Here is a 16,836-nt window from a genome sequence, read left to right as displayed (position 1 = left end):
AATCTCATCTTGAATTGTAATCCAAATTGTAATCCCCACATGTTGCAGGAGGGACTTTGTGGGAAGTGATTGGATCATGGAGGCGGTTCTTCCATGCTGTTTTCATGATAATGAGTGAGTTCTCACGAGATCTGATGGTTTTATACGGGGCTTTTCCTTCCACTTTGCTCTGCACTTCTCTCTCCTGCTGCCATGTAAAGGACATGTTTGCTTCCCCTTCTGCCATGATTGTAAGTTCCTGAGGCCTCAGCCATGCTGAACTGTGAATCAATTAAGACTTTTTCCTTTATAAATTACCCAGTTTCAGGCAGTTCTTTATAACAGTGTGAGAACAGACTAATACAGAGTTGTTGCAAAACAAAAAAGGAAGGAAAACATGAAGTAGCATAAATAAAATAATAAACCTCCAATAGGCCTACCACTAATAGACGATGTTAACATGGTGGTGTGCTTCCTTATAGACTTTGGAAATAATGCCTGGCATCTCATATTTACAATTTAAGGCCTTGAGTTTTGTGGGGTTTTTGTTTTGTTTTCTGTTTTTGTGTTTTTCACTTAACATGATAATATAAAGATCTCCCCTGTTGGGTTTTTGTTTGTTTGTTTGTTTGTTTTGAGTCAGAGCTTCACTCTTGTCGCCCAGGCTGGAGTGCAGTGGTGTGACCTTGGCTCACTGCAACCTCCGTCTCCTGGGTTCAAGTGAATCTCTTGCCTCAGCCTCCCAAGTAGCTGGGATTACAGGTGCCCACCACCATGCCTAGCTAAATTTTTGTGTTTTTAGTAGAGACAGGTTTCACCATGTTGGCCAGGCTGGTCTTGAACTCCTAACCTCAGGTGACCCACCCACCTTGGCCTCCCAAAGTGCTGGGATTACAGGTGTAAGCCAATGTGCCCGGCCCCATGTTGTTATAAATTATTTGTAAACATTTTAAGGACTCCACATAATATTCTACTATGTAGAATAATATCATATGTACTACAATTTAATTACCTATATTTTCTATTTTTAGATGTTTAGATTCTAGTTATTGCAAGTAAAAACACAAAGAACTTTTACATGCATAAGGATTTTTCTACAGCTCTGATCCTTTCCATAGAATAAATAGATTTCAGTCTGGGCGCGCTGACTCACACCTGTAATCCCAGCACTTTGGGAGGCCGAGGCGGGTGGATCACCTGAAGTCAGGAGTTCGAGACCAGCCTGGCCAACATGGCGAAACTCTGTCTCTACTAAAAATAACAAAAAATCAGCGGGGTATGGTGGCCGGTGCCTGTAATCCCAGCAACTCGGGAGGCTGAGGCAAGAGAATCGCTTGAACCAGGGAGGTGGAGGTTGCAGTGAGCCGAGATCGTGCCATTGCACTCCAGCCGGGGCGACAGGGTGAGACTCCGTCTCGGAAAAAAAAAGAAAAAAAAAAGAATAAATAGATTTCACACAGTGCAATTTGATGTCATAGGCTATGAACATTTCAGGACTTTCCAACGTCGCCATGTGGGTTCATTTTGCACCCACACTGCAGGGCAATGCTGGTTTTGCCTGGTGCACAGGACACATCGGTGCACCCCTTGGAGAGCCTCCAATCACCCTCGTCCCCATGAGAACACCGAGGTCGAAGCCCAGGAAGAAGTGACCTGCCAAGGAAGACTATGGAGGCAGTGACCCTAGAGAATGTCTTCTAGTCCTAGGTCTGGAACCTGCCTCTGCGACCCGCCTGCAGAGCAGGAGCCTGGAGCCTGGACGTCATTCCCCAGAAGGTTCATGGGATTGTCTTTTGGGGACTGCCCCTTCTCCTCTTGCCTGCCAAGCTGGTGAGCAACGCTATGAAATTTGCTGGGAAGTCACCTGCATCATTGCATGGTTTGCTCTCTGGAAAAGGACGGCACGGGCTGAAAGGCCCCAAGGACGTTAGGGTGTGCTCGCCAAGGCTCGGGTGCCTCCAGCGACTGTCTGCCGCTCCGGGCCCCCTCCTGTCTGGTCCACAGCTGCACCCCCAGCTCAGGGCTGCACACCCAGTAAGTAGGTGCTTCATAAATGTTTGCCTAATAGGTGTGTGGTCACAGCTGGGGTGCGGGACGAGGCTAGAAAGAGTCGTCGGGGGCGGAGGTTGAGCGGTCTTTGGAGGATTATGTTCAGAGATATTTGAAGGCCCGCACGTCCGACGGGGGGGCGGTTCCCAGACGGCTTTTCTCCTGGCTGCAGTGGCTTCCCCCCTGGCAACCTCAAACTCCCGCAGGAAGGTAGGTAGATCTGTCCGTTGGTCGGCTTTCTCGATCCTAATGCAGACCTTCTGCCGGCCTTGAGCCTCTCCGACAGGATCTAAAACGCTTCCCTACGCGCGTTGGTGTTGGTCTGGGGTGCAGAGTGCGGAGGACCCGGGTGGGCCGGGGCTGGTCTGGGGTGGTCCCGGGGAACCCTGGGCTGGGCCGTGCGTGTGGGCGGAGTGGGGCGGGACGCCTGGCGGCTCTGGGAGGCCCCGCCCGCCCCCCTCCCCGCGCAGCGCTCAGGCCGTTAGAAGGTGCCGCCCCGGGGCTGGGCTGTCGGTGGCCTCAGCGTTCGGCAGGCGCTCACTCAGCTCCACACCCGGCTTTCTCGGCATCTCAGACCCGGGTAAGTTAGGGGCTCCCACCTCCGCGGCCCTCTTCCGGGGCGCAAGTGGCCTAGTCGGGCAACCCCGGGGGGCTCCTGGAACCTGCGTCTCCGGACGCGCAGCGGGCGCGCTTCTGGCTGGAAGCGCCGAGACCCCCAGAGTGGGAGACGGGATAGGACGATCAGCCTCTCCCCTCCTTTCCTTCTGCCATTCTCACTTACTTATACAACAAACGCATAGGAAAGCATCTCACCAACATAGAACAACGAAAACCTTCCTCCATTATTAAGTTATAGACATTCTGGTATAATATTTGGAAAACACTTACATGCAACTTTCAAAAGAAAAGAAAATCAAAACCACTCACGGGACCTGAGTCCCCACTTTTTTTCAAAGACCTTCAGCTTTTTGGGGAGACCAGCTCTTGGGCCTTGGCATCTCCCTGAGGAAAGGGCATGGGACGCGGAGAATATTACTGATATCTGATCTTGATTGTGGTAATGGGAAAAGTGGGGAACTTTAGAAGAAAGTTGACTAAGTAGCAGAGACGTGCGCATGTGCCCAATCTATTGCATAATACTTTGCCCCCCGGATTTGTTACATTGCTCTATGTGAATTGACAGTTCATTTGAGTCCACATTTAGATTAAGAAGGAGGTTCCAGCTCCATTAAGGAAGGACCTTGTCAATAACCATAGCTGTCATGTATGGTCCAGGTGGTGGGGACTTTGCTGAGTTCACACAGTTGCTTAAATTCAGCCGTAACTCTGATTTCCAATCACCAGGAAAAATCCCTCTGCTTTCTCTGGCCGGTTTCACACAATCATCAGGTGAGCCGAGGATCCACTGGAGCAAGGCCTTATCTGTATCCAGAGGAAATAGCCAAGGATATTCAGGTAGGACCTGCTTTTGATAGGTTATTGGAAAATGATTTGTTTGGAAAATAAAGCTCACTTAGAAGACATCAGAGGGAATCATTGCTGTCGTCTTAAATCTCTGAGGGTGAGACAGCTCCTGTGTGGTTTCGGTCTTTCTGGTAGTTGAAAGGAACACTTATTATTCATGCGTTCACGCATGCCTGCCTGCATTCGCTGAATGTTTATTGCGCTCCTGCCATATGCCACACACTGTTCTAGTGGCCTGGGATGCAATGAAGAACAACCCATGCAAAGATCCCTGCCCGCAATAGCTTACATTTTGGTGGGAAAGACAAATGTTGAACAATCAACATCATAGTTAAGAAAACTTTATTATATTAGAAGGTGATAAGGACTCTGGGAAAGCGGGAGGAAAAAAAGGTTAAGAGTTTGTGCTCTACTATTAATAGTCACTGACTGCCAAAATATTTTTTTGGAAATAAGGTGGGTTACACACACACACACACACACATATATATATAGAGAGAGAGTAAACCTTAATAAACAAAATGAATAACAAAAATATGTTAATAATATAAATATAAATAAATAATATAAAATTTAATATATAAAAACATACTACATTGCAAGAGGTTTTCCTCTGATTACTCAATAATCTATTCCCAGAGCATAGTATACTTTATCAATTATTCAGTCACTTTCCCATTGTAGTGGTATTGAATCTAATAGTTTGCTTCCCACTTAATTCAGGAAAACCTTATTGAAATATTCTGGGTGCTGGAGTGGGGACAAAGGTGAGCAAGATGGTCTCTGTCCTTTGGGACCTCCTGGGAGAAAATGCCCAGATAAGTCTACAAATGATTAGAAGTTAGAATATGACCAGCACTGTAGGAAAGATATATACAAGGGGTCAAAGAAGGGGAGAGGATTCTGGATCAGGGTCAGACACAGTGTGGATATGAGCTGGCATTTGAAGGGCCAGTAGGATTTTAACAAGGGAATATGGTGGGAATGCCTCACCTACAGCGAGAACAGCAAACATAAAACAAGAGGCCGGGCACGGTGGCTCACGCCTGTAATCCTAGCACTTTGGGAGGCCAAGGCAGGCGGATCGCTTCAGCCCAGGCATGTTGAGCTTGGACAACATGGTGAAACCCCATCTCTACTAAAAATACAAAAATTAGCCAGGCATAGTGGCATGCACCTGTAAACCCAACTACTTAGGAGGCTGAGGCAGGAGAATCACTTGAACCCAGGAGGCGGAGGAGGTTGTAGTAAGTCAATATCGCGCCACTGCACTCCAGCCTGAGTGACAGAGCGAGACTTGGTCTCTAAAATAAAATAAAATAAAGCAAGAGCTGGGAAGGCCGGGGGCTGATTCCATGCTGCACAAAGACCTGGGATATATACTCAGGGTAGATTCCATCATTCTCACTGTTCAGGTGAGGAAACTGAGGCTCCCCAGATTTATGTCATTTGCTGAAGATGAGAGTCCTTCCTTCCCTCCTGATGTGTGACTTCAGCTGTCATTCATTATCCATCCCCAAACACCTACCCATGTTTTCATATTGAGTTTGATGGAGTCTCCTCACCAGCTCGCTGGCCTGACTCTCTGAGTATTCAGTGTTTATATTTCCATCCTTCACACCCCAGACTCTCTCTCCATCACCCATAGAGAGGTCTGGGAAGCTCCTGGTAAAAGCACCAGACTCAAGCCACACCCCACATCCCACTGGGAGGTGGCAGAAAGCACTTTCCTAATCAGAGAGGACAGTCTGATTCTGGGCCTCTGGACGGTTGCATTCTGATTCCTTGAGCGACCCTGGCCACCTTAGTGCCCACTGACTCTGGGGATAGGGGAAGGATAGAAGACCAGACAAAGCCAGCCAAGTGTCTGGAAGCATCTGGTGGCCCTGGGTGGCTTCTTTTCTGCTAGGAGGGAAACATGTTTCCAAAATTTGGACATAGTGTTGTGATAAAGATGAAAACAATAGACAGTTGGTTCCAAGGACAATTGACTCAGAATTCTTGGCTCAATAAGATCATATTCACCAAAATGAGCCTTATCCATCATTGCTTTTACCCTAATTCTGCTTCTTAAACCAAATGAGGCCAAATGATGATGTTAAGACTGGATGCTCTTTCGAAGAAATGCATAAGGAGTCCTGTCAAGTGTGATAAAAATACCCAGAGTCAACCTAGGGAAGTCAGTTAAGGAGCCCTCTAGTTTATCTAGGATTGACCTGGGACTGGAACCCAGATTCCTGAGCTCTGACTCCGACATTCCTGTCTCCTCTACTCACCCCTAGAATCTATTCCTTTTAGAAGAAAGCTTGGAGTCAGCCACAAGAACCTTACCCAGTCACTAAAGGCTTAAGAAAGAATGATCAGGAACTGGGGGAATTTGCTAATAATAACAAAAGAATGAGAGGGGTGCACGCAGGGCAGGGGGCTTGAAGAACGGCTCCTCTGTTTACGACACACTCAACAGGGGTCTGAGGTCACAGTGATGAGAGGCCCAAACTTGTGGCCTCCCCGTGAACAAATGCCCTACACATCTCCCCTGCAGGAGCAATGGGACAGGGCTCAATATTGGGAGGAAGGCTGTAGTATTTACTTGGCAAGCCTGCTGTCTACAGCCTGCCCAGTTTATGCACGGGTAGGCCACAGTTGGTCTTAGAAATAATGGCTTTGGAAAATTAAAAAAAAGAAAGAATGAGAGTTTCCCATGCTGGGAAAGCTTCTGTTCTGAAAGCTTCCAGGCTGTTATCAGTGCTGATAGGCGACACAGCCGGAGCACGTGGGAGAAGTCAGAAGAGGTGGTGTATGCCCAGAGCAGCGAGGCGCCACCCACTGCCCTCTTCTCCCCTGGGTTCAGGTGGGGGCCTTACGGAACTCCAGGGTGCTGGAGGCCCCGTTGGTCTCCATTTGCAGGTGTCTCGCTCAGCGCAGCTTCCCAGAGCCCTGTGTCCTGAGTGATTTCCAGTAGATTAGCAGCTCTGGGTCTAAGCTTTTAAGAAAAAAAAAATTGCACTACCCTTCATTAGGGGCAGCATTCACATCTCACACCCAGGCAGAAGCAGAAACGGCCAGGAATCCACCCCACTTTCTGGGCCTGACAAGGCCACAGTTTGAGAATGTTCAGCACAGGCCAAGCATCAGATGGATTTTGAACATCTCTGGCTCCTACCATTTCTGCCTCCACCATCCCTTTACTCACTGTGCAAGCTACAAAAGCTGAGGGGACAGGAACAAGGATGATTTTTGATGACATATTTAGGTAAGAAGCCAACCCCCATTTGCATGGATCCAATGCTACCTGATAAAAGTGGCCTATTCCTCAGCTATTTTGAGCCTGCTTCCTCTGTACAAGGTCCTGGGAATTGCTCTTTTCTATACTAATAATATGTGAGTCAATTGCTAAGAGATGACATTTTAGATATATTTTTGGTTGGTTGTTTTTGTTTCTATTTTTTTTAAGTTCCAGGGAACATGTGCAGGATGTGCAGGTTTGTTACAGACATAAACATGTGCCATGATGGTTTGCGGCACCTGTCAACCCATCATCTAGGTGTTAAGCCCAGCATGCATTAGCTCTTTTCCCTAATGCTCTTCCCCACCCACCTTCCCCCGATAAGCCCCAGTGTGTGTTGTTCCCCTCCCTGTGTCCATGTGTTCTCATTGTTCAGCTCCCACTTATAAGTGAGAATATGTGGTGTTTGGTTCTCTGCTCCTGCGTTAGTTTGCTGAGGATATGTATTTCTGATAGGAGAGATTACTTTTGGCAAGCCATCTCATCTCTAAGGAGCCCCGTTTTCTGAAAATTCAGATTGTTGGATCAGTTGCTCTCCCACTCTGTTTGAGTCCAACTGTCTGAAAGTGCAGCCACAGGGCATGTGGGTGCTTTGGCATCACGTATAATAGAAATGAACCTAGAGAATCTGATATAAAATCCCAAATGACATGCAGATCCAGACTGTCATTTACACCATGCTGACTATTACGAAGACATTGCCAAACTCATTTTGAGACTCGTTACACAAAAATACCATGGCGACCCAGCCTAGCAGGCACTGGGGGTATGGAGGACATTTAGCAAAAGCAATGCAATAAATTACATGTGAAGTTTTTAAAAAATTCTTTAAAAATATAGGGTTGTTATTTGAAAGGGAGTTAATTAGCTGGACTTAAGCTCTGACAGGAGAATTGTAATTGAAGGCACCAGCTTGCGTGAGAATGGGGACAGCTGAGGTTACACTGAAGACTGGAGAGTTTCTTTCTGCAATTTCTCTTCAGACTGTATCAGAGGCAAACAAGGCCAAAAAAGAAAATGTAAAAAACAAACAAGATTTGAAAAACAGTGAAATCATATTTCTATATTTTTGCAAAATTCTTCCAGGTACCCTGCAGCACAAAAGGCCATTGGTCATTTTCCTAGGGTCCCATACCACAGCCCAGTGGTTCTCAATCTTGGCTACAAGTTAGGATCATTTGGGAGGTTTCTAAAAAGTCTCTGAGTCAGGCAGGAACCCAGACCAAAGACATTAAAATCTCTAGGGGTGAGATCCAGGAACCATTATTTTCTAAAAGCTCCCCCGGTGATTCCAATAGATCACCAAGCAGGGCCTCCAGACCAGCAGTATTAGCACCACGTGGGAATGTGTTAGGAATGCAGATTCCCAGGCCCGCTCCAGTTCTACCGAATCAGAAACTCTGTAAATAGAGCCCAGCAATCTGCATTTTTTTTTTTGAGACAGAGTCTTGCTCTGTCACCCAGGCAGGAGTGCAATGGCACAATCTTGGCTCACTGCAACCTCCGCCTCCTGGGTTCAAGTGATTCTCCTGCCTCAGCCTCCCAAATAGCTGGGAATACAGGTGCCCGCCGCCACGCCTGTCTTATTTTTGTATTTTTAGTAGAGACGGAGTTTCAGTATGTTGGCCAGGCTGGTGTCAAACTCCTGACATCAAGTGATCCACCTGCTTTGGCCTCCCAAAGTGCTGGGATTACAGGAGCAATCTGCATTTTAACAAGGTCATTCTAAAGCATTCTAAAGAACAAGGCTGAGGATGGTTTGGGCTTGGGAGGTTTTCAAAGCAGATGTTTTTGGTTGCTTCTTTGGACATAAGAAAGTCCATCTGGATCTAAGTAACAAGCCTTCTCAGTGAACTCACTATTATGAATTAATTGCAGATGTAACTCTTAATTTGCTGTATGGATTTATCAGTTTTAAACCAATTAACATGTGGATCTTCAAATGTCACCTGCCATAATTCTACCCTCACATGGTCATGAAGTTGGAAAGACTCTCTAACAGTGATTGGTGGCAGAATTATTTGCCAATTGTGATCATTCTGGGTTTTTGGAAATTACATCATAGTATCAGGTCCAGGTCTGTCTGTTTTCTGGGGCAGGGTTTTATGCATTCATAAGTGGTTTCGGGTCATTTAAAAAGAAATGGTTGAGCGTTGAGTTTGGATCTGTTACCAAACAATTCCTGCCTACCCCGATGGTTAGAATGGGGCTAAATGCTAGTTTTGTACAAGAACAAGTACCTGAATCTCTTGAGCCCAGGCAGCTTAACCCCTGACAGATCTCTGCACAGACTCAAAAGCCTAGAAACTAGGAAAGGCCACAAACAATCTTTGATTCTCATTCATGTCTGATCTCTCCACAACGTAGAGAAGAGAGCCGCCATGGTCAGCCACAGGAAAGCCAAGCCTAAACCCCCAAAGCCCCAAATCCTTGGGCAGCAATTTCTTAATGAGGTAGAAAAACCAATAAACTCCTACCCAGGACCACTGAGTGTGCACCTGCCATGTGCCACATGCTGTCAGCCACTCTACACACCTGCTCAGTGATTCAACAGCCCGCAAATGTCAGTGGTGTTTCTCGCTACTTTGGAAAGAAAAAAAAAACTTGACTGAACAATTCTAAGGAAACTGTCCAGGATCATGTGGCCAGGAAGTAGCAAAGCTAGAATCCAAACCTGGGGTGGCAGTGGAATCCCAAAATCTGAGCTCTTTCTGCTCCTCACTCCTGCCTTCTGAGACTGTGGTTCAGGGTGGGAGATGACTGCCCTTCTGGAAAAGGGAGTCAGTTAGAGCTTCAGAGCCAGCTCATTGGCATCTGTTCATTGGAGTAAGCAGGTTATAAAGAGTCAAGCCCCACTGGTCAAAAGGTATTAAGTTCTGGTGGCATCTATTCGATAAACATTCATGGGCAGCTCCTGTGTTGTTGCATGCCCAGCACCAGGCTGGATGGCAGGGCAGGGATGGGATAAGGGGCCTGGAGATCCTGACCATGATGAGGTTAGCAGGGGTCATGGTGTGCACAGTGCTGACCCAGCCCCATGTATCAGAGCAGGCTTCAGGAAGGAGGTGAGAGCTGGGCTGAATTTTAAGCATGAGTAGGCATTGCTGAGAAGTTTCATGGGCCAAGAAGAAGGCGCAGTCTGAGCTGGAGATGCACAATGTGTAGAGGCTCTGGGGCCAGCAGGGACCATGGAGCATAGGGTCTGGGCACAGTGGCAACAGTGGAATTGGAGAGGGATGCATAGACTCTCAAATTTAGGGCCTGTATCCATGCAGAAGACCAGGAGTTTCACCCTGAAGGCGGGGAGGAGCCAAGGAAGGCCTTCAAGATGGGAACTGCCATGATGAGATTGCAGTCATCAGTGAGAGTGATGCAGATTTTGGAGTGAGTGGTGTTGCCACTCAGCTCAATGAGGCAGGGGCCAGTCTCTGACAGGACAGGGTGGAGTGTTAACTTTAAGGAGCCTGGGGATGGCCAAAGGGAACCATCTCCTTAGCAGGTCACTGGACGCATGGCTCTGGAGCTTAAAGAGAGCCCTGGGTCATGGCCATGCAGGTGAGCCTGGAGCAGGTGCAGCCACCCTGGGAGGGAGGAGAGTAGGAAGAGAAGAGAGCAGGTAACAGAACTCTGAGACACAGCCACAGTTCAGAGATGGGTAGAGGAAGAGGGGCCTCGGAAAGGTGCCAGATGTCTTCAGCTGGTGCTGGGTTCAGGGTATGTTTTACAATTAAACCAATTCAATGAAGAAATAGCTCTGGGTCTAAGCTGGAGAGGAGCTAGGTTTCTGAGGTTATTTGTCCTACACAAGATGATGTGCAATGTCACAGTCCCCATCCTGGCTGGGAAAGACAGCGCCATCCCGGCAAGTGTTGGAATTTGTCTTTCCATAGCGATTCTGGCCATAAACTGTCTTCCCAAATACATCCTTCACCTGTAGTTACAACAGTCCCCCCGAGGCCATGTTCTACTCCAGGCCATGTTCTGCTCAGCTACTTTAAGCTCCTAAGAAGTGAGCAGGGGACAAGCAGGGTGGCTCATGCCTGTAATCCCAGCAATTTGGGGGGCCGAGGTGGGTGGATCCCGTAAGCCCAGGAGTTCAAGACCAGCCTCGGCAACATAGGGCAACCTCACCTCTGCAAAAAATACGAAAATTAGCCAGTCATGGTGGTGCATACCTATAGTCCCATCTACTCTGGAGGGTAGGGTAGGAGGATCACCTGAGTCCAGGAGGTTGAGGCTGCAGTGAGCCAAGATTGTGCCACTGTACTCCAGCCTGAGTGACAGAGTGAGACCCTGTCTCAATAAAACAGAAAAAGAAAGAACTGAGTGGGAGCACTTACGTGTGATAAGCTCCCAGTGGCCCCCTCTGGCTTGAGTTTGGAATGTGACATCAACAACTTGGCCTCGGGGCTTTTGTTTCCCAGCAGGAACTGGGGATAGAGGCTGGCATTTGCTCAAACCTAAATAAATAAATAAATAAAAACAAGACCTGTTTTTTTTTAGCTTACCAATGATCTCAAGGTCACCTAGATGGGGTTTCCACAGCAAACCAAACCCCTGACAGAATCTTACAGCTACTTGGAGACAATTTTTCCAATTCCCAGGCCCACTCTGAGTATACAGGGACAGTGATATCAAGATTAAACGATAGGGAAAATGTCACTTTCTGCATAGCCAGAGAGTAGTGAATGGAAATAAAAGGCAATCCATGTACCATTGCTCAATCAAGAGAGGGCATTGTGTAGACCCAAGACGGCACATACCATGGACTAGGGAGCATGTGAGCTCACCCCCTCACCTGAGGTTTTAAGATTGTGTACGTGTGTGTGCCTATGTGTGGGCAGGGAGGGAAAAACACAGCACAAGCTACAACACTGGCCTCTTCGAGGGGAGCTCTCTGTGAAATCTCCCTAGACATTCTGAAGTCCACCATGTGACAGCGTAGATTTTTCATTCAGATGAATGTAACTGTTCATAGAGAGATGCTCCGTGGTGAAATAGACCACCAATTGCACGTTGCCTCCAAGGGCAACCAGTCTGACTGGTCTTGCATAAGCTGCCAGGAACTAGTTGTATGAGATGCGTGATTTTTTTTAGGTCCATAGGAGGTCAAGGATGGGGATATTTGTCTCCCCCTTGTTTATGGAGTCAGCAGCCACAGCAGTGTCCATCTCTGGGGGAGAAGGCAGAGAAAAGAAGTGGGTATTCACCATGGGTTGTATACAACCATTGGAAGCAAGGGAATGCACACACCCAGCACCACAAGCGAGCCACAAAAGCACAGTCATGAGGAAAAAGAAGGAGACTGAATGAGTTGGATGACCTGATACCATTTAGGTAAACCAAAATGCACACATGCGACCCCACACGCCACAATATGCAGCAATGCATATTAAAGAAGCTCATTCTGATGGTCACCTATAGGGGTGGAGATTGGAGTGGTGGATGGAAATAGAAGGGAATCAATGTATCCATTCATCTATCAAGAGAAGGCATTGCACAGACCCAAGATGGCACATGCCATGGCCTGTGGAGTGTCAGCTCACCCCCTCACCTGAGATTTTAAAATTGCATACGTGTGTGTGCGTACGTGTGGGTTTTGGCCAATACGTACTTTTTGATTTGGGGTTGCATTTTTCCTTTAAGAGGTGTGCCTGGGAAGTTCAAGCTGCAGCAGTGGAACCTTAATGCCCAGGATGATCCTGTCTAACACCACAGCGGTGACGCCCTTTCTGACCAAGCTGTGGCAGGAGACAGTTCAGCAGGGTGGCAACGTGTCGGGCCTGGCCCGCAGGTCCCCCCGCAGCAATGATGGCAAGCTGGAGGCCCTCTACGTCCTCATGGTACTGGGATTCTTCGGCTTCTTCACCCTGGGCATCATGCTGAGCTACATCCGCTCCAAGAAGCTGGAGCACTCGAACGACCCGTTCAACGTCTACATCGAGTCCGATGCCTGGCAAGAGAAGGACAAGGCCTACGTCCAGGCCCGGGTCCTGGAGAGCTACAGGGCGTGCTATGTCGTTGAAAACCATCTGGCCGTAGAACAACCCAACACACACCTTCCTGAGATGAAGCCTTCCCCATGAACCCCACCACTGGCTAAAACTGGACACATCCTGCCTAGCAACCTGATTTTCTAATCACATTCCTCTCATACTCTTTATTGTGATGGATACCACTGGATTTCTTTTTGGCTGTTGTAAGGGGTGAGGGGTGGATTAATGACACTGTTTTACTGTTTCTCTAAAATCACATTCTTTTGTGATAGACTGTCAGTGGCTCCCCCATATGTGTCCCTGCCTTGCTAAATTTAGCAGAATCCCTGAGGACATGGCCTCTGAGAATAGCAGCTGCATTTCCCAGACTCCCTTGCAGCTAGCAAGGTTGTGTGACTAAGCCCTGGCCAGTAGGCATGGAAGTGAAGACTGTAATGTCCAAGTAATCCTTGGAAAGAAAAGAACGTGCCCTTAGCTAACCTTGTCCTGCTTCCCAGTGGCTGGATGTGGAGGAGGTGGAGAGCAGTTATGAGTCTGGGAAAGAAAGGGGCACTCAAAGAGCCACACACATCTGGGCCTGGGTGATGTGGATCCTCCTTACCACCCACCAGGCCGGATTTACAGGAGAGAGAAATCCACTCCACTCTTCCTTAAGCCACTGTTATTCTGATCTCTGTTAAGTTTGCAGAATCAATGCCCTTACTGATACACCTACCTTATAGGACTGAACCTAAAGGCATGACATTTCCATACTTGTCACAAGCACACACCGATTCTGCCCTTGTCACTTCTGTGCTCACTCTTGTGGCTCTATCCTCCTCCTGCCCTTCCGCCTTCCACTCCTCCCTTGCACCCATCCTGCACACATCTCCCTGAAAACACACAGGCACATACACTCATATACATAGACACACATACACACCTCAATCTAGAAAGAACTTGCTTTGTACAGGGCTGAGATGGAGGAGAAAAAAATGCCCCCTTCAGAATGCATACCAAGGGGAAGGTGCTCGGTCACTGTGGGAGCAGGGAAAGGTGCCCCCACTCCCCGAGAGCCAGGGGAAGGAGTGGCTCTGGGTAGAGAGGGACACATAGCACTGGGGTGGCAGGTCCTTTTGAGGTGATGGGCCGGTTTTGTGAGATGAATTGTATCCCCCAAAAAGACAGATACCTTCGATGTGACCTAATTGGGAAATAGAGTCTTTGCGGATGATCTAGTTGAGATGAGGTCATTGGGGTGGGCCCTCACCCAATATGACTGGAGTCCTTATCGGAAGAGGGAAATTCGGACACAGATGCATAGGGAGGACACCATGCCGTGACAGAGGCAGAGGGTGCAGTGACACAGCCACAAACCAAGGAAGGCCAAGGATGGATGCACATCCCCATCCCAAGAAGCCGGGAAGAAGCCAGGAAGGCTCCTCTCCCACAGGTTTCAGAGGAAGCACAGCCCTGCTTGAATTCAAACTTTTGGCCTCCAGAACTGTGAGTCAGTGAGTATCTGTTGTTGAAGCCACCCAGCTTGGGATACTCTGGCAGCCTACTGCTATACAGTATTGGGATACTTTAGTGAGCCCATGAAGCACCTCTCACCCACCCAGAGATGGAGATGCTCTGCCTTCCAGCGGGGCACCCAGAGGGGTTGCCCCAGCAGATAGAGAGGGCCTCCGTTCTGCCACCTGCCTTGAAAGGGTCTCCAGCTGCCATACGTAGCATCGGAGTCCTCTGCAATGCGACATCCTGAAAGCTCAGCTGCCTGGGCATTCCTGAAGAGTATGGAATATTTAAATGAAACATATTTTTTTTTAAACCTGCACATAAGATAAAAGCAGCCCGTGTGCATCTTGGGCCATCCTCAAATGGACAGACTTGGTCTTGTGAGGTTCCAGTCCTTGTTTCACATAATAAACACTGGCATGACTCAGCCCCTGAGTTACCACAGTCCTTGAGATGAGTGGTTCTTTGGGTTACAAAGTCCTCTGAAAGTCTAGTGAGAGCTGTGATCTTTGCCCCACCCGAATAATGCATATGGACACCACACCTTGCCTACCGTGTCCAGGGTTCATGACCAGTAGCAGCCCAGCTATGCCTGCCACGTCTCACGGCCCCTGTGTAAGCCAGACCCTTCTTAGGCAGTTGCATATTCCCAGACTGAGGCAGGGCAGGTTTGCAGAGAGAGACCCAGAGTGCACGTGACCCGCGGTGTGATCCCTGGCACGCACTGACTTTGATATTCCAGGCACATGGACTGGCTTTTTATCACCACTTCATTTTCCCCACTAAGATTCCTGTGCCTTTTAAGGCAGAGGGAGATCCCTATGGCGTTAGTCTTCCCAGGCCTTAAAGGGCCCTTGTGTTCACTCACAAACCTCTTATCTCTTCTTCTCCTTCCTCTACATTTTAAAGGGGGAGAGGGAAAAGTAACCGGGAGACAAATTGAGCCACATATTTTCAGACACTTGTTACCATATTTTAAAATCTGGCTTCACATACACAGAGTCTTTGCTATGCACCATGTACTGTTCTAAGCTTCTTAAAAATAGAATCTCAATTATTATTTTGCAGGCAATACTCTATGCATTCATTAGCTAGGACAACAATGCATTTGCAGTATTGAGATTTCGTTAAAAAATTAAAGCCATTTACTATGATCTGTGATGTGTGTTCTTAATATCACTATGATACTTCTAGAAGATGGTTATCAGTTCTTGCAATGCTTTGATGAGGCAGCCCCACGGACTTGGGAATAAGGAAAGTAAGATTGCATGTGGATAATTAAACTCTGCCATCAACACACAGCGTGTCAGAACAGAGAGATGTGGGTCCCTCTGATGTCTGCAGATAGAAAGCAAGTGAAGCCCTAGGTGGAGACAATGGCGAACTGTGGCACCTCCTGCCTTGTAAAGGGGAGGCTGCTGTCAACTCCTCGCATTTGCAGCCAGCAGCAAATGTGGGCACAGTCTAGACGGAGCAGGGAATGTGGACACCATCTAGACAGAGCAGGGAGTGTGGGCACCGTCTGGATGGAGCAGGGAATGCGGGCACTGTCTAGACAGAGCAAGGAATGTGAGCACTGTCCAGACAGAGCAGGGAATGTGGGCACCGTCTGGACAGAGCAGGGAATGTGGGCACCGTCCGGACGGAGCAGGGAATGTGGGCACTGTCTAGACAGAGCGGGGAATGTGGGCACTGTCTGGACGGAGCAGGAAATGTGGGCACCGTCCAGACACAGCAGGGAATGTGGGCACCTTCCGGACAGAGGAGGGAATGTGGGCACTGTCCGGACAGATCAGGGAATGTGGGCACCATCCGGACACAGCAGGGAATGTGGGCACCATCTAGACAGAGCAGGGAATGCGGGCACCATCCGGACGAACTTCTGGGTATTGTTGGAGAAGCTGTGAACTCTTCTAATGTTTGCACATTGGCAACTAATTTACTTTTTAAAACTTGAGTGGGTCAAACGAAATATAACCCTGAGCTGGATTCTTCCCAGAGACCACTGATTAACGGCCTGTGCTTTACAGAAAAAGAATAGCTTCCAGGCAGGCCCATGCCACACCTGACAGAAGCATAAACAGACTCAGGGCTAGGGCGTGGTGGCTCACACCTGTAATCCCAACACTTTGGGAGGCCTAGGCAGGTGGATCACCTGAGGTCAGGAGTTTGAGACCAGCCTGGCCAACACGGCGAAACACCATTTCTACTAAAAGTACAAAAATTAGCTGGGTGTGGTGGCGGGTGCCTGTAATCCCAGCCACTTGGGAGCCTGAGGTGGGAGAATCGCTTGAACCCGGGAGGTGGAGGTTGCAGTGAGCCAAGAGTGTGCCACTGCACTCCAGCCTGGGCAACAGAGCAAGACTCCATTTCAAAAAAAATATATAAAGAAGGAAAAAGAAAAAGAAAGAAAGGAAAGAAAGAAAGAAAGAAAGAAGGAAGGAAGGAAGGAAGGAAGGAAGGAAAAGAGGAAAAGAAAGAAAAAAGAAAAGAAGAGAAGAGAAGAGAAAAGAAAAGGAAAGGAAAGAGGAACTCTGCCCAGCCATGTTGGCAGGAACAGGCATG

General features: G+C 48.2%; 1 protein-coding gene and 1 non-coding gene across 2 annotated transcripts; both read left to right on the top strand.

The window, feature by feature from the left end:
• The first annotated feature begins 2,494 nt into the window (after window positions 1-2,494).
• Window positions 2,495-15,425, top strand: KCNE1 (potassium voltage-gated channel subfamily E regulatory subunit 1). Its single transcript, XM_004062737.3, has 3 exons — window positions 2,495-2,608; window positions 3,373-3,483; window positions 12,425-15,425. The coding sequence occupies exon 3, from the start codon at window positions 12,466-12,468 to the stop codon at window positions 12,862-12,864; it is 399 nt and encodes a 132-aa protein (XP_004062785.1). The 5' UTR covers window positions 2,495-2,608; window positions 3,373-3,483; window positions 12,425-12,465; the 3' UTR covers window positions 12,865-15,425.
• On the top strand, window positions 5,896-6,023 carry LOC115931890 (small nucleolar RNA SNORA11). Its single transcript, XR_004068314.1, has one exon. It is a non-coding gene; the product is annotated as a small nucleolar RNA SNORA11 (small nucleolar RNA).
• Window positions 15,426-16,836: the final 1,411 nt, after the last annotated feature.

This window comes from Gorilla gorilla, chromosome 22 (genome assembly GCF_029281585.2).
Source record: "Gorilla gorilla gorilla isolate KB3781 chromosome 22, NHGRI_mGorGor1-v2.1_pri, whole genome shotgun sequence".
Taxonomy (NCBI): Eukaryota; Metazoa; Chordata; class Mammalia; order Primates; family Hominidae; genus Gorilla; species Gorilla gorilla.
The sequence above is the reverse complement of the archived record's forward strand: the minus strand, read 5'-3'. Positions and strand labels throughout refer to the sequence as shown.

Bases quoted from the DNA above. Each gene is read 5' to 3' on its own strand.
- KCNE1 (XM_004062737.3), top strand. From the start codon at position 12,466: ATGCCCAGGATGATCCTGTCTAACACCACAGCGGTGACGCCCTTTCTG.